Source organism: Triticum urartu, chromosome 1 (genome assembly GCF_003073215.2).
Source record: "Triticum urartu cultivar G1812 chromosome 1, Tu2.1, whole genome shotgun sequence".
NCBI classification, from domain to species: Eukaryota; Viridiplantae; Streptophyta; class Magnoliopsida; order Poales; family Poaceae; genus Triticum; species Triticum urartu.
In genome coordinates, this window is record NC_053022.1 from 545,246,924 (window position 1) to 545,268,567 (window position 21,644).

Sequence of the window (21,644 nt, forward strand, 5' to 3'; positions counted from 1 at the left end):
CGCCCTCTTCCATTAAATCCTCCCAATTTAAATATGCTTTTATGTTTTCTCCGTATCAAGGAGTCGTAGCCAAGGGTGTGAGAGCTAAAGCGTGCAAGGAATAAGGAAGGGAATGAATTGAGTGACTATGGCAAAGAAATAAGGACGGAAATTAACCAAGGAAGGGAAGGGATTGAGGGACTGAAGGAAATCTTCATCATCTTCTAAATCAAAGGAAGGAAGGAGGAACAATGAAATCTCTAACAAAAAAAGGAAGGAAAGCCTCTCATTGAGAGATGTTCAATTCTGACTTTGAGAGAAAACACCGTTCAAATCTGGCAGAGAAAATAAAGGAAGGAAAGCCTTCTCATTGGGATGGACATAGCAAAAATTAGCAACTGAGAATGCACAATCAAAAAAAAGAGGAACCAGGATTCATGAGCATGCACAAAGGAGAAACACATCATGGAAGTTGGATTCAGTAATAAAACACAGCGTACCTCTAATTTGTTCCATATAATCAGCAAAACAAACTTCTTTTCTCCTGTGTAACAACAGGTTACCACCAAGATATCTTCCCGGCTACATCCTTTCTCCTGCCCATCTACTACATTGTCGATGTTGCCCCCTAGATCACATGAGAATAGATCAGGATTGATAGAAAATTGCTCTCTCTGTGGATCAGCATGCATCCACTGTGTTCTTGAGCATGGAAGCAGCTCCTGGCACTTCATCATGCATAGGTACGTTTTTGCGCCTTGAATCTACAAATTTTAGACCCTCTTATCATACAGAGGAGATAAGATTAAAACAAACAAAGAGTTTAATCTATGACATGCAAATTATAGAAATAGCTCTGGGAGTGATGACCGTGGGCGTGCAAATTAATCCTTCGGAATTACATTATAATTCTGGGAGTGATGATCGCGGGCGTGCCACACAAGTGGCCATGCGCATCAGCAAAATCAGTTTCAAACATGCCATGCGCATCAGCAAACGTCGGCGTTTTTCATGTATTTTTCCTGATCAGAAAAATACATGAAAAAGAAAGGAGGTAGAAATTTTTTTGGATTTTTTTGAAGAAAACAGGGGTTCTGTTGAATTTCAAGTATTCAGTTTCACCAATAAGATACGGAGACTTGCTTCACATTTGGAATTACACAAAAAAGATTTTTCATCGGAAAGAGGTCTACGAAGACTTTTGGGAAAACGTCGACGTTTGCTGGCTTATTTGGCAAAGAAAAATAGAGTACGTTATAAGAAATTAATCGGTCAGTTGAATATTCGGGAGCAGTAATTTAATCGTTCAAATTTTTTTCTTGTTTTATTATTTTTTTAGTAGTCTTATAGTAGTCTTAGATTTTTCATTTTTGATGAGCCTCGCTTTGAGGAATTCATGGAATAATCCATTTTTATGGAATAATGAATTAAGGAAGAAAGGATATGAGTCTATCGCTTACAAGAAAAGATCTCATGATAGTCAATATGGGCCCTCAACACCCATCAATGCATGGTGTTCTTCGACTGATCGTTACTCTCGATGGTGAGGATGTTATTGGTTGTGAACCCATATTAGGCTATTTACACAGAGGAATGGAAAAAATCACGGAAAACCGAACTATTATACAATACTTACCTTACGTAACAAGGTGGGGTTATTTAGCTACTATGTTTACAGAAGCAATAACAGTAAATGCACCAGAATTCTTGGAGAATATTCAAATACCACAAAGAGCCAGCTATATTAGGGTAATTATGCTAGAATTAAGCCGGATAGCTTCTCACTTGCTATGGCTTGGACCTTTTATGGCGGATCTCGGCGCACAGACTCCTTTTTTCTATATTTTTAGAGAGAGAGAGAATTAATATATGATCTATTTGAAGCTGCTACAGGTATGCGAATGATGCACAATTACTTTCGCATCGGAGGAGTAGCCGCCAATCTACCTTATGGATGGATCGATAAATGTTTAGATTTCTGTGATTATTTTTTACGCGGAGTTGTTGAATATCAACAACCTATTACACAGAATCCAATTTTTTTAGAGCGAGTTGAAGGAGTAGGTTTTATTAGCGGAGAAGAAGCAGTAAATTGGGGCTTATCGGGACCGATGTTACGAGCTTCTGGAATACAATGGGATCTTCGTAAAGTAGATCCTTATGAGTCTTACAACCAATTTGATTGGAAAGTCCAATGGCAAAAAGAAGGGGATTCGTTAGCTCGCTATTTAGTACGAATTGGTGAAATGAGGGAATCCATCAAAATAATTCAACAAGCTATAGAAAAAATTCCTGGAGGACCTTATGAAAATTTAGAAGTCCAACGCTTTAAGAAAGGAAATAATTCTGAATGGAATGATTTTGAGTATAAATTTCTTGGTAAAAAACCTTCGCCCAATTTTGAATTGTCAAGACAAGAGCTTTATGTAAGAGTAGAAGCCCCAAAAGGTGAATTAGGGATTTATCTAGTAGGAGATGATAGCCTTTTCCCCTGGAGATGGAAAATCCGTCCACCCGGGTTTATTAATTTGCAAATTCTTCCTCAGCTAGTTAAAAAAATGAAATTGGCTGATATCATGACGATATTAGGTAGTATAGATATCATTATGGGGGAAGTTGATCGTTGAAATGATAATAGCTAGGGTAGAGGTAGAAACTATCAACTCTTTTTCGAAATTGGAATTATTAAAAGAAGTCTATGGACTGATATCGATTCTACCCATTTTGACCCTCCTTTTGGGAATAACAATAGAGGTACTCGTAATTGTGTGGTTAGAAAGAGAAATATCTACGTCGATACAACAACGTATTGGTCCTGAATATGCTGGCCCCCTGGGCCTGCTTCAAGCTATAGCAGATGGGACTAAGCTACTTTTTAAAGAAGATATTATGCCATCCCGAGGAGATATTTCTTTATTTAGCATTGGACCCTCTATAGCAGTCATATCAGTTTTATTAAGTTTTTTAGTTATCCCTTTGGGATATCATTTTGTTTTAGCCGATCTTAGTATTGGTGTTTTTTTATGGATTGCCATTTCAAGTATAGCTCCTATTGGTCTTCTTATGGCAGGATATAGCTCAAATAATAAATATTCTTTTTCAGGCGGTCTACGAGCTGCTGCTCAATCCATTAGTTATGAAATACCATTAACTTTTTGTGTGCTAGCAATATCTCTACGTGTGATTCGTTAAAATAGATCTTTTTCCTATAAAATCCATTAACTATTTATATTCCTTTTCTTATTTAGTATTTGGGTTGGTAAGTTAAACTAGATAGCTATATGAGTGAAACAAAACAGCTTATAAATTTGTAGTAAAAAGAAAAGATCTCATTTCCTACGTACAAGAAAAAAGTGGAAGTAAACATAAGCAGTGTAAACTCTTTATCCCAAGGTTGATATTTTTTAATTAGTCATCATATCTTGAAGCGGCCAAGAATAAAGGATTCACAATATGGAATTCCATTACTAGAATACTCCTAGTTATTACTATAACTTAATAATCCATAAGAAGAATCCACCAAAAGTTAGTGAAGGGTTAGGAACACTAAAGTACATAAAGGATTAGTAATGGAAAATCTAAAACATTAGAGATTTTTGCCCATAAAAGGAATCATAATAAGGACTTGCAATTTGTAGAAATTATCAAGTAGTACTTTCTTCGGATTCCGATCCAGAGTATGTTCCCATTCACTTGTTAAGGAAATGGCTATCAAGAACGAATTAACCCTTTATCCATTTTTTCTTTTTAAAAACCCCCTCCCTGGGGAAAGAAGAACAGTAAAAAAGATATGGAGTGCACTAGAAAAAAATTTCATTATTTCCTTCCTCTATCCATATTCATGCAGAATTTCTCATGAACTAATATAAGATTAAAACAAACAAAGAGTTTAATCTATGACATGCAAATTATAGAAATAGCTCTGGGAGTGATGACCGTGGGCGTGCAAATTAATCCTTTAGAATTACATTATAATTCTAGGAGTGATGATCGCGGGCGTGCCACACAAGTGGTCATGCGCATCAGCAAAATCAGTTTCAAACATGCCTCATGTAAACATATAGCAAGGAGCGGCCTCATGTTTCGAACATGCCGTATGTATATGCATGTGCTTTAGTGCTTCATTATAGTACACGATTTCTTCAGGTTTTGTACGGTAGTTCCAAGGGGAGGCAATAATCAATTATAGTTAAGGTGATTTTCCACAAGGTACATTTTTCCAAGGAAAAGTTGCATTTTTATTTTACTGATTATCTAAGATTTATATATTCTCAGCTATATTCCAAGTTACGTGTTTTGTTTTGTCATCTCAGCATTTTTTTACCTTTTTTTTGTCGTCTCAGCATTTTATACTAACGGCTGACACCGAGGTGAAGCCTCTGAATTTGTTTTAACAGTTTGTATGTATTATATAAGAAGCATTACAATGATATAATAGTATTCTGTGTAAAATGCAGTTGTATTACCATCCATGCTTGTCGTCTAATAAATGAGTGCTTGTAAAGGTACAGCTGGTTTGATACTCATTGTTCATTGTTCTAAGGTATGTCTCAGTTTTAGAATGGTAGCCTGTAGAAAATATAATTGTGTATTCAGTTTCAAAGTATAGTTTTGCATGATTTTCAAAATTTCTATGAATTCAAACTGTTAACTGGTAGTTTTATACTCAAATAAAGATATATATGAATACAAATTAGTTGCTGGTTATTCCTCCATGATTTAGTTTTCCAGTTCAATGTAGTCTTGCGCTCGTGTGATTGAAAACTAAGAATGGAAAAGTGAAGCTACACGTCAAACTACACTACGTGCATATGTGCATACACTTTGCCCCTCCTCTGTTTCTATCACTTTGAGTTGCAGAAAAGGGAAATTACAGGCAGATGAAAAAGCGTATGGGGGTAGCACTAGAAATAGCATATGCGGGTAGCACTAACCTCTGCCTCTGAGCTTGCATCGAGTTCCAAACTTGGAATGAGTCTACATGAGCCCCTGCTGTATCTCGAGGTACCCGCTGACCGCCCCCGCGCGCGATGTTGTTCGGCAGGGAACAACAGCATGGAGCAGCTGCCACAACTTAGGCACGCTGGACGCAAACGGTGCTACACAGCATAGCTCTCGCCCTGCCGCCGCCGACGGCGGCGGCCTCGGACGGCAGACCGCATCTCACCTTGTGTGAATTGTCTCTGAGCTCGAACTGAGGAGAACATAGGCAAGGGAGCAGCTGCCACAGTTTAGTCCCGGGATTGGACGCGCCGGATGCGGGCCTTGCTACCGCAACGCGTCCCTACTTGCCGCCGGCGTCGGCGAGGGCCCCGGACAGTGGTCTGCATCTCACGGTCTCACCTTGTGGCCTTGTGGGAAACGCCTCATGGAGCTGGAACTGAGGCAGCTAGAAGAGTCCAGGAGATAAGTTAAGGGAAATAAGTAAAACAAAATAGCACTGTTTCAGTGATGGGGCTGATCAGAACACGTGTTGGTCGCCAGATGCCACACATGCATAAAAGAGGACATGCACGCCGCATTTACCGCATGAATTGGCTAAAATGGAACCGTGTGCTGATTGCCTCTAATTAAATAGATTTATGTGTTGGCTTATGAAAATTAGCTGGAGAGGGGCACGCATGCATTTATTTGGGCAATTTCGGATCTTCTTCCGTCCTTGCAATGTGGCGCAAGATATTTGGGGACACAATGCATACTTTTTTTATTAACTTTGTGTGCATGCCCTTTTTAATTAACTTTGTTTATTAATTATTCTGGCGCACTTTAATTAGGAATCTGATAATGTCCGTCGGGTACGAACAAATGACAAATCAAACATTTTTATGGCGAATTTAGTGACCCGAGGGTGATAATTTTAGTTAGCAAGCATGCTAACTTCATGTTTCAATTTATTTTTGACAGAGAATTGCCGTGTGTGTCTAACTTGCCATCCTTGTGTCAAGAATTGCTATCGAAAATGTTTGATGTGCCATGTGCTCATACCTGACATCAGGTACTTATCATTCATGTTAATTTATTCATGCATTGTGCTATCGAAAGTATGGTATAGAAATCATACCAAAAGTATTGTATCTATAGTATGGTTCTTAATTCATCGAGGCGTCTGCCTCCCTGCGGCATGATAGATGTTTTGATGAGCAGGTCAATTATTACTCCCGTTGTAACGCACGGGCATATGTCCTATTAACAATAATAATTGAATTTTGGTGTTTCTTAACTCTCATGTGGCCCATAGTCTAGTTGGGCTACACCTCACTTATTTTTAGTGGTTACACCTAGCTTTATGGGCTAAGTAGGATTGATAAGCCTTAGCCCAGCCCACCGGCGCAGCAACGAGGCCCATCCGTGTTCCCACACGTATAAGACCTAGCACGCCGCCTCCATTCCGAGACCTCTCGCCCGCGCCGCCGCCGCCTCCCTGCCCTCTTTGCCGCCGCCGCCCGTTGCCGCGGACGCCTCCTCCTCGCCGGCGAGATGGTACGCTCTCCCCTCACTGTTACCTATGGCGGCTCTGATCCGTGCTCCTCCGTATGCCGTGTTTCAGCCTTCGTGCCTGCCTGTGGGGTGTAGGAAGCATCTAGGTTTGCGATTGTCTGAGTGGCTTGCACACGGGGATCTATGAATAAGGATTCGAAATTACTAGTCTTTCTCGTGGTTTTGGTCTGCTTCGCTGAGAAATCATCCTTGAAGCCGTAGCATCTGTCAGATCTAGAGTAAACTTGCCGGCGGCTTTATTTTTCATCTGGTGTTGCTTGGTAAGATTTGCGGCTTGCCCAATTATACTGTATTATGAAGTGGTCAAAGAGGATGTTAAGGTGTTCCTATAGTTAGATTTTCCACTTCTGGGACCGGTTTTACTAATATGATATGCTCAGTGGTGGACTAATTGCCATAAAATGGAAGTATGAAACTTTGATGCTATCCTTGGTTTGTTATAGTTATCTATTAGCATGGATGCAACTCTTACCGTTTGCTCCAAGATTTACCACTAGAAATCTGAGCTTCAGCCTTCATTTTTCCAAAGCTCGATTGGCTAGCATGAGGCCTTGGGCAGCACTAGTTATTTCCTCACTGTTGTGTTCATTCTATGACATACATTGCTAATTTGCTATGATCTACATCGTGCTTGTCATACAACTGATAATATTATCCTGATGTTTTATGTATGACTGGTCATACATTGCTGTTGCCTGTATCAACTCCATATGTGAAATTTATAAATTATTTTCTGATGCTGCTTCTGTAGATAGTAAATCATTTTGCTGTTTTGCTATACTTGTGGAAAAATGTTTTAATTTCTTAATGTTTCTGATGTATGTGCAGACGAAGCGCACCAAGAAGGCTGGAATCGTTGGCAAATATGGTAAAAACATTGCGGCTGCCCAGATCATTGTTCAACAACCTCATGAATGTGTAACTATTGTACTCACGTGTCCTTGTTATTTCAATGTTGTGTAGGTACCAGGTACGGTGCCAGTCTTCGTAAGCAGATCAAGAAGATGGAGGTCTCCCAGCACTCCAAGTACTTCTGTGAGTTCTGTGGCAAGGTAAATCTTTCGATGGTTTTATTGATTACTTGCGTTGTGTTTAGAATGGTAAAGTGTCTGCTGGTGGTTCAACTGAGCATCTATGTTGTATGACAAGTGTTTTTGGCATTTGGCTAGATTGAAATTAGCACATATCTTTTTGTGAGTAAAAAAATGCAGCATAATTGTATAGGTTATGTGCTCTTGTTTTGCATGATGATGGTTTAGAGGATAACTACTTGGTTCTAATATGCTGAATTGCTGGTTGGCAAAACATAAAGAATTATATTGTAGGCTGTTGTAACCCTTTGTATTGTCATGAGTTGTTTGAGTTTAATGCCTGCTGCGTCTTTTAACCACTGGCCTTCTAGATAGGGAACAATGAACAACGGCTTTTGATTGTTTTGTATGATGAACGTTTATAACTCTCAAATGATTTAGTTTAATATTACCCACTTGCTGATTGGCAGAATATGAAGAATTGTTATTGCAGGCTGTTGCAGTCCTTTCTATTGTCATTGGACATGCATATGGATTTTGTAACCCTGTTAAGTTTAATGCTTATTGCTTCTTTTAACACTTGTAGACCTCTAGATATGGAACAGCGCCCACCAGCTCTTTATTCTAGTCACTTTACACATTTCCAGCCCTATGGAAATGATGATAGCATCGATAACTCATAGATTGGTCAATAGTGATAACATGTTAGTCTCCTCGCTTGATTCAATGTTTCTTTTATCTTAACACGTTCTTGATTCACAGTTTGCCGTGAAGAGGAAAGCAGTCGGAATCTGGGGATGCAAGGACTGCGGGAAGGTTAAGGCCGGTGGTGCCTATACCATGAAGTACGTGCCGATGCCAATTACACACTGTATATTTCCAAATAGCTCATTGTCCTGCTCTACCATATGTGCTCATCTTGTTGTTCTGCATTTCCAGCACTGCCAGTGCGGTCACTGTCAGGAGCACGATCCGTCGCCTGAGGGAGCAGACTGAAGCTTGATCGCGGTCGATCTGACCAAGGAGCCTTTGGATTTTGTAGTTCAGACGAGACTCGTGCAACGCTATGTAGCCTAAATTGACAACATACAATGTTATTTATCGGCTTGTTGGGTTCTGAAAGTATCCGGCTACGCTAAAATGTGTATCTCGTTTATCGTGCTTAGTTGATCGTCTGAAGGTACTCTTTGTGTGTGTCGTTGGTTCTTGAATCTTGATGCTATTGTCATCTGTTATTAGAAGAACTAGCAGGGCAGCCTGTGCATCTGTGCGTCTATTTGCATAGACTTTAGCTGTTGTTGTTCATATAGACTGGAAATGTTTTGAACAGAAAATTTACTTGACTTGACTGTCAGGATTGCACTCACGTATCTGCGATTTATTGTTCATGTTATTTACGTCGCTTAATCACATTGCAATTTGCTTTCACCAACATATTTTCTTAATGTCATGAAGTTCCTGGAGGGGAAGTTAGTGCTTGTCCAATCCTGCTGAAGTATACAAATTGTCTTCGTGTCATTAAATACCCTGGGCCATTACTCTTAGAAACTCCCAGATGTCACATTCACATTGCTTCTGGGGCTGTTATGAAGGTCATCGTTGCTTCTGATGCAATTGCCCAGTTTGGACAATTGCTTATGTATCACTAATTTAGCTAGTCCGAATCTTTGATCAAGAGATACTTTGCTGGTGGGTATAAGGTTAGGAGAAAGATCTTTGATTTTTAAATATAAGCCCCATGATCCAGACTTGTTTATCTGCTGGTGTTTCGCCCTTTTGGAAAGGAGTATCATGAGCTACTAAAGCAGTTAAATTAGGTTACCCGGCTAAATTAGGAGGGCTAGTGGGTTGGCCCTACATATATATTCTTGCAAATGAACACATTGTTACTCATGTTCATGTATCTACTGTTTGGAAATGAACTGTTCCTCCTACTTGACCATGTTTGATTTCATATGTATATTCACATATGTTTGTAGTTTTAGTTCTCGTGTTTAAATTTCATAGAGTATAATCTCATCAATATACCGCAACTAATTACTGCAGCACACGCGGGTATCGTTTACTTTCATAGTCCTATATGCTCTATTTCAAAATATTTGTCGTGGTTTTAGTTCGACAAATATTTGAGAAACGGAGGGAGTAGCAAGTAGCCTGCCCTCGTGGAACCGGAGAAAAATAACTCAACGGCTCCACTTCCCAACTCCCACCGTGCTGATTCGGTCATCGTCCTGGTCAGACTACACTACTCCCCACCACCCCACTCCACTCCACACCGCCACCATGGCTCTCCTCCGGCGGCCACCGCTCGCCCCCAGTCCCATCGCCGCCGCATCCCTCCCCCACCACCGCCTCCACCTCGCCACCCCACACATACACCTCACCAGACCCCCTCCCTCCTCTCCCCGCCTCCGCATCAGCGCGGCCCCCTCGCTCCGCCCCCTCCGCGGCATTCCATCGAGCCGGTGCCATGCGGCGACAGGAGATCCGGCGCCGGCGCTCTCTCAGGCGCCCTCCGCCGGCGGAGGCGGCGCGCGGGCCGCGCTGGTGCGCGTCGGGGAGGCGCTGTCGCTCGGGTTCCCGCTGTGGGTCGCGTCGGCCTGCGCGCTCGCGCTGTGGCGGCCGGCGAGCTTCCTCTGGGTCACCCCCACCGCCCAGATGGTCGGCTTGTCCTTCACCATGCTCGGTTCGTGCCCTCCGTCCATTGCTCCCTCCCCTGCTTCTCTATTCCTTCCTCCTCTTTTGCCTGTACATCTCAGTTGAGATGCAGTAATTCAGACGTTCAGAGATGTCTCGATGGCTGAATTTTTATGATTGAAACATGGTTGTAATCCCTTTGTGCAGGAATGGGGATGACGTTGACGCTTGATGACCTGAGAACCGTGCTGTTGATGCCCAAGGAGTTAGCTGCTGGGTTTCTACTTCAGTACACTGTTAGTTCTGCAACTTCTTCAGTGTTTCTTTTGATGTCGCAATAAACCCTGTAGCCATACTTTCACTTTTCCATGTCTTTTCTATTGCAAATCGCATAGGAATATTTTTTATGCAAGGGCCAAGGAACACGTACCCTAGATATTCAACAAGGTTTTCATTTCCAATTTTTTTTATCCAGCTCAAATGTTGTCCATTTAGATGAACCATAAAAGTTTCTTATCTGAAATGTTGGACTGGATGGCGCGTCGCATGTAAACTTCATGATCCCTCAGAATGGAAAAAGAAAAGAAAGCCTCCATGAGTCATCTCCATTATACCTGTGGTTTTGTTATTTTAGTGTTTGCGGTTTACGACTATTCTATTTGCACCAAAAATCCAAAGTGGGTGATTTATGTACAGGTGATGCCACTGTCCGGATATCTCATCAGCAAGCTATTGAACCTGCCATCCCATTATGCTGCTGGACTGATTTTGGTTTCCTGTTGCCCTGGAGGTACGCTTGCATTTTCCCTTTCTTTATTAATTATATATTGTCAGCTGGTTAAACTGAAAGGGAGCTACTCTCTGCAGGCACAGCAAGCAACATTGTTACCTACTTAGCAAGGTAAGGACGAGAGAATGTAAAACCTGCATATAGTCACGATCGTACTGGAACAAAGTTCTGGGCCTCTAACTGAAACTAATTTGTTCCGAGTCTGTTAATATAGTTTTATATATAGGGATTCCTGAGAGTTATTTCTTCTCAAGATTGTTGAATAACCAAATTTTCAAGCTGGCCTGTCTAGTGTTGTCTGCTAGCAGAAGTTGGTTACGTGTGACTAAAATCATTAATCCCTTTTTGGTAAGGAATCGCTGAAGTCTACTAGTAATGTTGTAGTCGGCTTCGACTACAGCACTGTTACTTAAGAAATGTAGCGTGTGAAGAGTTGAGGATTAGACAGCACTGAAGGGTACTCCCTCCGTCCGAAAAAGCTTGTCCCTCTAGATACATCCATTTGAGGGACAAGCTTTTTTGGACGGAGGGAGTAGAAGTGAAGCACGGGTAGGGAACATATGAGGTTACACGCTGTTCCTTTTATAGAGCCTGAGTCAACCTACTTCTACTTGAGAACCAGCCAACATAAACCTTACTAGGACTCCTCTAGCTTGTGTGATATAACCTACTTACTCCTTGATCTGCTGGCTGAGCTGGCTTCCTTCTGGAGTGCTAAACAAAATTCAATTCAAGCTTTTCATCAATATTTCATCTCCAACTCGGACTGCTACCAGCCTGCTACTTGACAAGTAACCGACTCAGCTACCAGATGTCTGTTCATCTGCCAAATCAGCATGCCTTCGTCTCTGCGCTCTTATAGTGCTTTCCCCAATAGGAGTCCACACCAGTTAACAAGCCTTTCCCACCTATAGTGGGCCAACCGACTAGGACCATTAAGCAGTTTGCCGAAATGAAACACAACCACTTTTGTCTCTGCGATCTTATATTTCTGACTAAATTTACAAATAGATTTATTACAATGTAGTTTTTTATAAGGACTACACATTAAGGTGGAATCAGGGTCAGGTTCCATATGGCCAGATGCTTGTACTTGGTTTTATCTTTGATATCTTTAGAGCTTAAAAAGCAATTACTGGCCAGTAATGAATGATCAAGTGACCCATTCGGTGCATCACAATATTGTTATCGTTGATTAATCCCTAGCATCCTAATAATATGGTTGAACTGAATACTTAGTGATGCAGAAGCATCACAAGAACAAATTGTTTTCTCATTGACTAATAATTTTTATAGTACTTCCTTCCTTCACAAATATAAGATGTTTTGAATATTTCAGTATGGACTACATACGGACTGTAATGAGTGAACAAACACACTAAAACATGTCTATATGCATCCGATTCAGAAAAAAGTTAAACGTCATATATTTGTAAACGGAGGGAGTACTAAATATCTCCAATACTTCAGTGGAGATCACTGTCTGTTATGAAAGTGGATCTGAAACTTTATACATTGCTACGTATATGTACAAAAATGGAAGAGAAAACAATTTTAAACATCTATTTTTCATTAGCGCCAAAATATAGTGTAGACTAATTTGTATCCTTGTGTTCCAGGGCAAATGTTGCTCTTTCGGTGCTGATGACAGCAGCAAGCACTTTTGCTGCAGCGGTAATGACTCACTTACATCAATTACTATATTCTGGCAGCGTCGAATAACCTTTATTTTCCTGATAATGCAGTTCATGACTCCTCTTTTGACATCCAAACTGGCCGGGCAATACGTCGCAGTAGACCCTATGGGACTGTTCGTGTCGACGTCTCAGGTGCTGACAGTTTCTGTATTATAACTTTAAGTCCCCCTAGTTCTGGCTAAGGTTGATATATCTGAATGCAGGTTGTCCTAGCGCCTGTTCTTTTGGGTGCTCTGCTTAATCAGTACATGGGCCGTTTGGTTGAGTCGGTTTCTCCCGTGATGCCGTTCATTGCTGTAGCAACAGTAGCTGTTCTTTGTGGCAATGCGATCGCACAGAATGCTTCGGCCATCCTGGCATCTGGCCTACAAGTGGTACTGTCGGTCATCTTCTTGCATGGATCCGGCTTCTTCTTTGGCTATGTTCTTTCAAGGGTGCTTGGCATCGATATCGCTTCATCACGAACAATCTCGATCGAGGTTGGCATGCAGGTAATTTCTATTGTGCGCTTTTTTCAGCAGATTTTTACAATGGACTTAAGTGTTGCCCAGATATCTCCCATTACATTTTCATCAATGCAACCAAGGAAGCACATAGCCGATGCTGCGCTCTTTCTCCCATTGCACACCGCAGTTTCATTATGTATAATATTAGTTATCTCTAGAGAAGTTTTGGTGTGTGTATCATACTGAATTTCTTGTGGATGCAGAACTCGGTGCTGGGTGTGGTTCTCGCGGGCAAGCACTTCGGCAGCCCTCTCACGGCGGTTCCATGCGCGGTTTCGAGCATCTGCCACTCTATCTATGGTAGCCTGTTGGCCGGGGTCTGGAGGTCCATGCCCCCGAATGACAAGCAGTGAGCATGACGGATGAGACAGATAGATACTTTAGTGGTTGCAGTAACTTGAGTTATGAGTTATTCGGAGCTATTTGTGCTTGTGGGAGAAATATTTTACCATGAAAACCAAGTCAGCAACGTGCCTGCCCCTTATTCATTTCTTTGCCAGCTTTCACTTCCCAAATGACCATTGGTTTCTACCTCTACTGTTTTATCCCTTGCATAAGTTGCCAACACATCTGCACGCTCAAGTAAACCAAACAACAATGAACTCCTTGTCTTCAGCGATCAGAGCACGGAGCTCAGCTACAACAATATGTCCACCAGTACCATGGCCTTGATCTTGGGAATCACCGTACCGACTGGAGAACGATTAACCGTTGGGGAGTTAACTCTCTGAATAACGGACAAGCAATCCAAGGCCGATGATCGCGAGCGAGATCGGTGGCCGATGACGTTTCCCCTTCCACATTGTGCTCTCATGGGCATGTTGGCCTGAAGGTGTTACGCTCAGTATATTTTGGTAAGATAATAAATGAAAACATGTGAAGGAAAAAAGTTGAGTTGCGAATGACCTTTTTGTGCAACGTATCTGTAAAAGTAAACAAAAAAAAGTTGCATGTCTAAGCCCAGGTTCGAACTGGGGACCTTTAGTGTGTGAGACTAACGTGATAACCAACTACACCACCCAGACATGTTAATACACATGGTCGAGCTCATTTATATACTGGTGCAAGCACTCAGACGATCTGTATTGGTTATTAGCCTGTTAATTGCGTGTTTTGCTTCAGTGTAGTTCCCTCCAGAGAAAACAAATTTTGGCAAGGTGACCATGTTACAGGACATTTGCAAAAAAAAAACATGGTACAGGAAATTGACTTCAGTGTCATTGAGGTCGGTTGGCCTCACGAACGACGAAAATAATCTCTACTATTAAATGGCAATCGAACGTCGTGATGGTTCGACCTCATTCAACTTGCCCGCGCTAAAAGGGATCCAAGGGAACAACACACGTTCGAGGACAGGAAAAAAACGAAACAACTCGCACGATCTCCAACTCCTTCCCCAACCTTCCGGTTTGTCTCTCCAGATATCTCTCCCCCAAACACAACCCATCCACATCCACACCCCATCTCCCACGACCACCCAGCCCCTCCATGTCCATCGATCGTGGCACTCTCCGGCGACCGCTCGACACCTCCTCTTCCGTGAACATGCCTCTCTCTACGCTCATCTATTAGGTGCGCCCAGCCCATTGACCTTTTGCCATGGCCGCCTCCGCGCGCACGACCGCTGCCGCAGCGGGCGTTCTCCATGTCGTGTCGTGAGCTCTGAAGAGTCCGGCGGTGCCGTCACGTCGGCCTCTCTCGCCGCGATCCACGAGGTCATGGCACTCAGCATGCCCTCACCCCTCGGCTCCGCCTGCGGGTGGTCGTCGACGCCATCGCCAGCTGCTGCTTTGAGGCCGGAGCTGTGGCTGCCACCAAGGAGGCCATCTCGATGCGGATGCTGCAGGACGTGCCTGCACTACCCTGCCACCCCTACGTTTCTGGACCAGTACATCTGCTCCGTCGTGAACACATGCTTCGTGTCATACAGGCTGCCGCACAGGGTGAGCTCCTGCAGCGGTTTAGGTATATATGTGCATCGCACAAGGGCAACTACAGTTTCTTGCAAGTTAAAGTAAACTGGATGGGCTAATCTTCAGTTTCTCCACCAAGATATATTTTACTTCAACAAGAAAAAGTGCAAAAAAATCATATAAAGTGTTATTTTCTTGATGCGTTAAACATGCACAATCAATTTGGTCTGATGAGTCTATGTCAATTGAACTACCACTCGAATTATAGCAATTCCAAACTTTTTTCTACAGCTGCAATTTGCTGACACAGTTGAGTTCTCTGAAAGTTTTGCGGCACACATAATTGATTTTGCCAATGTTAATCCCATTGTGCCTGTGATAACAAAGGTGAATTGTGTTTTCAAGTTCGTAGTACTGTTACTACTGTCAGACAACTAAAGTAGATGTTATGCATACTGACTGGGGTGTGGACTCTATTTTTTAAGGACAAAACTCAAGTGAGATTTTGCTTCCATGGGTCTTCCTTCCTTTTACAATTATTTCGTCAAATCTTTACTGACAATTTATTATTTCTCTTTGTGTGCGCATTGCCCTTAGCATCCATTTGACAAGTTAAAATTAACTGGTTGGCCTCATTAGGGTTATATCAGAGATTCTGCGGAAAAAGAAGTCAGCTTATCATCTACTTACTATCTCTACCTATGCTGATTGGGTGTTGACTTCTCACACATATCCCAACTACTTCTTCATTTTTTTCCCATCACTCATCAGACCCGAGATGTATATACACTGGTAAGCATTATTTACATGTACGACTAAGACATAAATATCACATCCTATTGTCTTGGTTAACAGCTTGTTTTTCAAAATGCAATTTCCAGCATGTCATTAGCCAAATTAGAAGTATATAAGGAGACTGTAAAAATGGTAATCTGATACGTTCAATCACACTTTAAAATCAAAAGAAAATTGAACAAATGCATTTGCATTTATAATCTGTTACCAAACAATGAGGTTCTCATATTGATGTGTTTTAATTTTATTTACGTCCAACTCAGGCTTCAACCGATCACTGATCTACTGATGTCCTTAAGCGACGTTTTTGAGCTATCTGGTAGCACATACTGATCATTTCATCAGTTTATGGTGATGCAGGATGCACATCAGTGCCGCAAAACCCATGGTCACAATCATGTTTTTATAGCCGGTGTGGTGTGCCTAAGGTTAAGCCACCACCAATGGAGGTGACATTTTTTTTGTGGAGGTCGATGGCGGTGGCACAAACGGCGAGCAGCTGGTAAAGTAAGGAAGGTCGTCATGAAGGTTGGTGTGCAAAAGTGCTTTGATTGCTTCTAGCACTAGGATGCAGATGCAGATGGTAGTGAATTATATATAACTTACAAGATTTTTTATAAAGATATTCATAGTAGCATTTTAGGAAATATGTAAACATACCTTCATTGTGTGCTCTATCGACATGTGAGCGAGTCAAATATAACTATAAGAGATTGCGTTCCTTGTAACTATAGTGAACGGTTAAAAAATTCTAGAAGAAATGAGGATTTTTTTTTACCTAAGGTTGTCGTGCATTGCACTTGCAAGCTTACTAGATGAGAAGTTGAGATTGTTGATTTTGCTGCTTGAAAGAGCTGAGGTCCAATAATGGATGGATTTGTTTCATGGTAAGAGTTATTTGTTTTAATGTGGATGGGGGGTTCTTTATCACCAAATTCCATGCTATTTGTTGCAGGCGTTCCACTTGCTTTCCAATCATGTTTGCACCACAACAATGTCACACTTATCAATGCAACATAGTGCTAGGCCTTGATTCAGTTGTTTTTATTTCAGATTTTAGTATGGAGCGCCTAGGCCTTGATTCAGTTGTTTTTATTTCAGATTTTAGTATGGAGCGACTAGGCCTTGATTCAGTTATTTTTGTTTCATATTTTAATAGCTGAGCGATGGTGTGATTTTTTTAAAAAAAATAAGGATAACCCCGCACCTCTACATGAGGACGATGCATGCAGTCATATATTATTAAAAATGCATAATCCAGCAGCCGAATACCGTCGACCTTGAAATAAATTGGAAAACAAACCCTGAGGCCGTATACCTCGCGACAGTACCTCCCCCAGATAACTACTAATCCATATGATACAAGACACAATATAAACAAAAATACACAACTCCTAGGCTACGCCTTCAAGAAGGAATCACTGCACGTGCGCCGATGATGGTGAGTCCACCACAAGGTTGAACTACGGATTCTCATCCCCAAATCCAACCTTCAATCCACCGCCCCCAGCAAGGACACGACATAGCACACGACGACATATTCCGATCAAAGATCTTGTGTTCCACCGGAGTGCATAAACTTGTTGCTGAGGCTGTCTATGTCATCCGCCCTTATCCGTCTACCGACACCTCGATAGACGGATACCTCTCGAGGAGACAATGGAAGACAAAGACGTCCCCCATACCGCCTGCCTGGCGCTGTCCCTCGACGGCGGCGGAGGGGAAGGAGGGATGTGAACGAGGTGGCTGGGGGGCCCCCCCCCCCCCCCCCGATCGCCTTGGAGGGGCGAGCGACGAGGGGGTACGAGGTGGCTTCTTTTACCTAACTTGCATCGTACGTGTAGATCTCCCCGCTCACAAAGTAGCGATGATGTGATGGAAATGGAGCTAGAGGCACAACCTAGAATTAAGCAGAAGAGTATAAGGAACAGATGGAGACGAGGCCATTTTCTTTATGTTTGCCTAGGATCTAAAGATCAATGATCATGTGTTAATATCCTTTGATTATTGATCAATTTTTATTTGTTTCTTTGTTTGTTCCGTGGCAACGCACGTGTATTATGCTAGTATGGAGTAGGGGTGCTAACTATTCAGGCACAACTGGGGCATTCTGATGTGAACTTCTGCCCCCGGATACACCGCGGAGTAGGGGTACTATCCACACACACACTCAACTGGGGAAAGATGCTTGCGCTCTGCCACCGGTCGCTCTCACATTCTCATCCGTTTCAAAAGGCCGTCTTTCTCTTAAATTGCGTGTCAATTATTCAGGAAGTTAACTCCTCGGCCTTGCACTTGATCGTTCTCCACTCTTATGATGATTGCTGACATCCATGCCATGGCATACGGTTTCTCTTCTAGCAGCTTTAGTCATGTTTTATCGTATGTCAAATGTCACGGCTCATATTTTTAACTCGTTCGTCTGAGTTGTCGAATGCCTCCACTAGATCCGGCCTGGTGACCTCATCCATGCGCCCTTGGCAAGCCAATAAGCAAAACACCCACGGGGATTACCTTTTTTCTAGATGGTCTACGGATCTGAATGTAACTTTTATTTTTAATGTTATTCGTACTGTCTTGACAAATGATGAACAAATTAGAAGTTTTTCTCCCGCGAAAAAAAGACCAGGATAGGCAAATGCTAAGGTAAGGCGCCAGGATCGATTTCCTGGACGATCGGCAATAGACGTTCGAATCCTGGCGCCTGACCCGACATCAACGCGAAGTAGGGAACCGAGCGCTTGAGTGTTTTTTTTTTGCAGTGTGAGATAAATACAAGTACTGAAGCGAGCCAAAGGCGCGCCGTCGTCATCGCCTTTCCATCACTGTAGCGAACAAACCTTGTCGTACTAGACAACCGAGAAGTCCCCGTGCTAAGTCCTCACAGGACCAGCGCATCAGAGCAGTAACCATCGTTGATGAAGAAAGTCGTAGATCAGAAGGATCAAGCCTGTAAACACTTAAATGAAGATGAACGAAAACCAGATGAAACAGATCCACCGAAGACCAATCGACGAAATCTTGTAAGATCCGGCGAAGACACACGTCCACACGCCCTCCGACGATACTAGACACATCATCGAGACGGCGGTAGAACGCGGGAGACATTATTCCTATCAAGGGACATCGCCGCCACGACACAGCCCCAACTGAGACGTTCAATCTAACGAGAACGGGAATTAGGTCCCTTTTGCCGGCAGGGGACCGAGATCCTCCGTGTCTCCATGGCCTATCGGAGATGGAGCGGGCCGGCGGCTTAGCTTGTAGAAGCGTCCCGTTGAAGAGTTCAAGGTTCAATTCCAATGAGCCATATGAGTTTGGATTTATTTTACTCGAAAAAACGAGTTTGGATTTATTTTAGACTTTTCTCGATACCGATTTATGATAGTACCCCACCGTGACGGGTTTAAACACACCCTAAGCATGCAGTCCAACTGTTCATACGGTCGTTCGCTGCTGGCGCGCGTGCGTCAATTGGGAGGGGCGAGGAAAGGAGTCGGGCTCTGTGGTTCAAATGCAAGGCAAGAACCGAGCGACGAGGAATCCAGAAGCAGACACGACGACCAAGTCATCTCCCGGTGGCCCCAGCGAAGCTCATTCCTTTCCCCCACCCCCGGTCCAATTCGGCAGCCGGCTGCCCGCCCCCGAAGATTCCTCCCACCAACACTATTCACATTTTTTTTATTCGATTCAAAAATACAAATTTGTTCATTTACTAGTACAATATAAGCCCCCGTGAATGGCGACCGCCCGGCCCCAGACGCCGCCCCCGCCGGCCCGCCTCCTCTCCTTTACATGCCGTGAACCCGCAGCGATCCGTCCACCCCTTCGTCTCCCGCGAGACACAGAGCTTGCCACTAGGCAGGCGGGCAGGCGGGCGGGCGGGCGGCCATGAGCGCGAAGAGCAACCATAAGCAGCAGCAGCAGGCGCGGATGGTGGCGGCGGCCATGTCGACCCCGTGCTCCATCAAGCCCCTGCTCGTCGCCATCCCCCTCGCCCTCGGCTTCGCGCTCGGCATCGTCGCCACGCTCTCCCTCATGGGCTCGTCGGCGTCCTCGGCTCTACCAGGCGCCGCCCTCGAGCTCTTCTTCCCGTCGCCCCCCGTCAACGTGTCCACCCAGGTGCGGTCGCGTCGGCCACCGCGGCCGGTGCAGGTGCAGCCTCAGGCGGCACCGGCAGTCAGAGCCTCGTCCCCGCCGCCGCCGCCGCCCGTGGCCGACGCGGGCGTTAATAAGCATGCGGCTCTGCCAGCACAACGACGACGGGCGGCACCAGCAGCCGGCGTCTCGTCTCCGCCGTCGCCGCCGCTGGCTGATGCCGGCAGCGACGACAAGCGTCCGGTTCTGCCTGTGAATGCGACCACTGCTGATGAGGAGCAGGGTGAAGGGACGGTGGTCGACGACGACGAGCGGCTGCTGGCGCTGGCGGCGGCGGCGCCGAGGGCGGTGCGCGTGGGGGCGGGGGCCGCGCCCAAGGTGGCGTTCCTGTTCCTGGCCAAGTGGGGCCTGCCGATGGCGCCGCTGTGGGAGCGCTTCTTCGAGGGCCACCGCGGGCTCTACTCCGTCTACGTCCACACCGACCCGGCCTTCAACGCCTCCGCCGCCGCCCCGGACATCGGCTCCGCCTTCCACCGCCGACACATCCCCAGCAAGGTACGTACTACGTCTACACACGTGCACATCAGCATCACGATCGCATGTACGCCCACTGGAATCGATGTCTAGCTTATCTTCCTGCTCGGTTTTTGGTAAAACAACAACCCGTAGCAGTAGTCGATTTCTTGGATGCATGAATTTGCACGGCGGCATTTCTCACTCCACGGCATTGACGCGCCCTCCACATGCTATGCTTTCAAAATGCTTGCACCATGCATGCATGCATGTATTGACCCGCTAATTCGGTCCTGATTTCACACGAAAAGTGAGACGTCTAGTTTGACACGAGATGAAGGAGTGTGTCGTCGTTCTCCAAGGAGAAGGATAGGAAAGTCCATCTGAGCCAGCTAGGTGTCAGGAGGAGATGGCTTTGGTATCATCACTGTGTGTGCTCCGTCCTGTGTCTTGGCTGCGCACGCGATGTGCCAGTGGTTGATTGGCTCCATCGACGCGGTCACATGGGAAGCGCGGAGTTCCACACGGGGCGCGAGATCGCGCGATGCATTCCAAGATGCTGGAGAACGACGCTTTCGTTTCTGTCTTTCCCTTTTGTTTTTCTTGTCAAAATTGTTATTTCAAATTACACACCGCTGGCGTTTTTAGGCTAGTCATAGTGAAGAGTAACTTAGACTAATGTCATGCGTATGATACTAGTTTATATTACTATCTTCATAGTGTAAAGTAACATAGAAGTAGTAACATATATGACTGCATTTATTAGCTTATAGACTCAACATTTCTTGAGAAGCGCTATGTGATGGTAACATAATATGTTACTCTAAACACCTCTCTCTTCATTAACTAGCTGTCACATAAGCAAATTTATCTTGGGATATGTTATGTTACTAGCTAACTTACTCCCACTATGACTAGCCTTAACCGTTTTTCTACTTCTTGAGGATGAAAAACGTATTTTTTTAACAATTATATTACACCATTGTACTATTTTGTAGAAATATTAATTAGAATGTAGATGCACACGGCTCACTCACACCACCACACACTCACACTCGCACAATGCTTACTGAAATCCTCTACTACGTATTACACAATTCAAAATGGTTAATATTTGTCTGATTACACTATTCTAGTCTTCTACTGTTAGCCAATCTAAATTTATTATCTGCTGCTTTGCTTAATTA

General features: G+C 43.8%; 3 protein-coding genes and 1 non-coding gene across 5 annotated transcripts; 3 read left to right on the forward strand and 1 right to left on the reverse strand.

Annotated features, from left to right (window-relative positions):
- Nucleotides 1–6,339: 6,339 nt before the first annotated feature.
- On the forward strand, nt 6,340–8,874 carry LOC125528540 (60S ribosomal protein L37a-1). Of its 2 annotated transcripts, XM_048693002.1 has the most exons (5): nt 6,340–6,459; nt 7,306–7,345; nt 7,441–7,529; nt 8,271–8,353; nt 8,448–8,874. In XM_048693002.1, exons 1-5 carry the CDS (start codon nt 6,457–6,459, stop codon nt 8,509–8,511), a joined length of 279 nt encoding a protein of 92 aa, XP_048548959.1. In that variant the 5' UTR covers nt 6,340–6,456; the 3' UTR covers nt 8,512–8,874. The 2 variants fall into 2 exon arrangements, with proteins under 2 accessions (XP_048548959.1, XP_048548954.1); XM_048692997.1 differs by lacking the exon at nt 6,340–6,459 and having other exon boundaries at nt 7,279–7,345.
- Nucleotides 8,875–9,729: 855 nt separating this feature from the next.
- Nucleotides 9,730–13,630, forward strand: LOC125528530 (probable sodium/metabolite cotransporter BASS1, chloroplastic). Its single transcript, XM_048692987.1, has 8 exons — nt 9,730–10,194; nt 10,353–10,441; nt 10,842–10,935; nt 11,013–11,046; nt 12,555–12,609; nt 12,681–12,764; nt 12,836–13,123; nt 13,342–13,630. Exons 1-8 carry the CDS (start codon nt 9,792–9,794, stop codon nt 13,489–13,491), a joined length of 1,197 nt encoding a protein of 398 aa, XP_048548944.1. The 5' UTR covers nt 9,730–9,791; the 3' UTR covers nt 13,492–13,630.
- Nucleotides 13,631–14,089: 459 nt separating this feature from the next.
- TRNAV-CAC lies at nt 14,090–14,163 on the reverse strand. Its single transcript has one exon. It is a non-coding gene; the product is annotated as a tRNA-Val (tRNA).
- A 5,430-nt stretch (nt 14,164–19,593) lies between these two features.
- Nucleotides 19,594–21,638, forward strand: LOC125538653. The gene has a single exon (XM_048701918.1). The coding sequence runs from the start codon at nt 19,738–19,740 to the stop codon at nt 20,569–20,571; it is 834 nt and encodes a 277-aa protein (XP_048557875.1). The 5' UTR covers nt 19,594–19,737; the 3' UTR covers nt 20,572–21,638.
- The last annotated feature ends 6 nt before the right edge of the window (nt 21,639–21,644 follow it).

Bases quoted from the DNA above. Each gene is read 5' to 3' on its own strand.
- LOC125528540 (XM_048692997.1), top strand. From the start codon at position 7,285: ATGTTTCTGATGTATGTGCAGACGAAGCGCACCAAGAAGGCTGGAATC. The intron at 7,530-8,270 runs GTAAATCTTTCG...CTTGATTCACAG, and splicing joins TCTGTGAGTTCTGTGGCAAG to TTTGCCGTGAAGAGGAAAGC. The intron at 8,354-8,447 runs GTACGTGCCGAT...CTGCATTTCCAG, and splicing joins GGTGGTGCCTATACCATGAA to CACTGCCAGTGCGGTCACTG.
- LOC125528530 (XM_048692987.1), top strand. From the start codon at position 9,792: ATGGCTCTCCTCCGGCGGCCACCGCTCGCCCCCAGTCCCATCGCCGCC. The intron at 10,936-11,012 runs GTACGCTTGCAT...TACTCTCTGCAG, and splicing joins GGTTTCCTGTTGCCCTGGAG to GCACAGCAAGCAACATTGTT. The intron at 13,124-13,341 runs GTAATTTCTATT...TTGTGGATGCAG, and splicing joins CGATCGAGGTTGGCATGCAG to AACTCGGTGCTGGGTGTGGT.
- LOC125538653 (XM_048701918.1), top strand. From the start codon at position 19,738: ATGAGCGCGAAGAGCAACCATAAGCAGCAGCAGCAGGCGCGGATGGTG.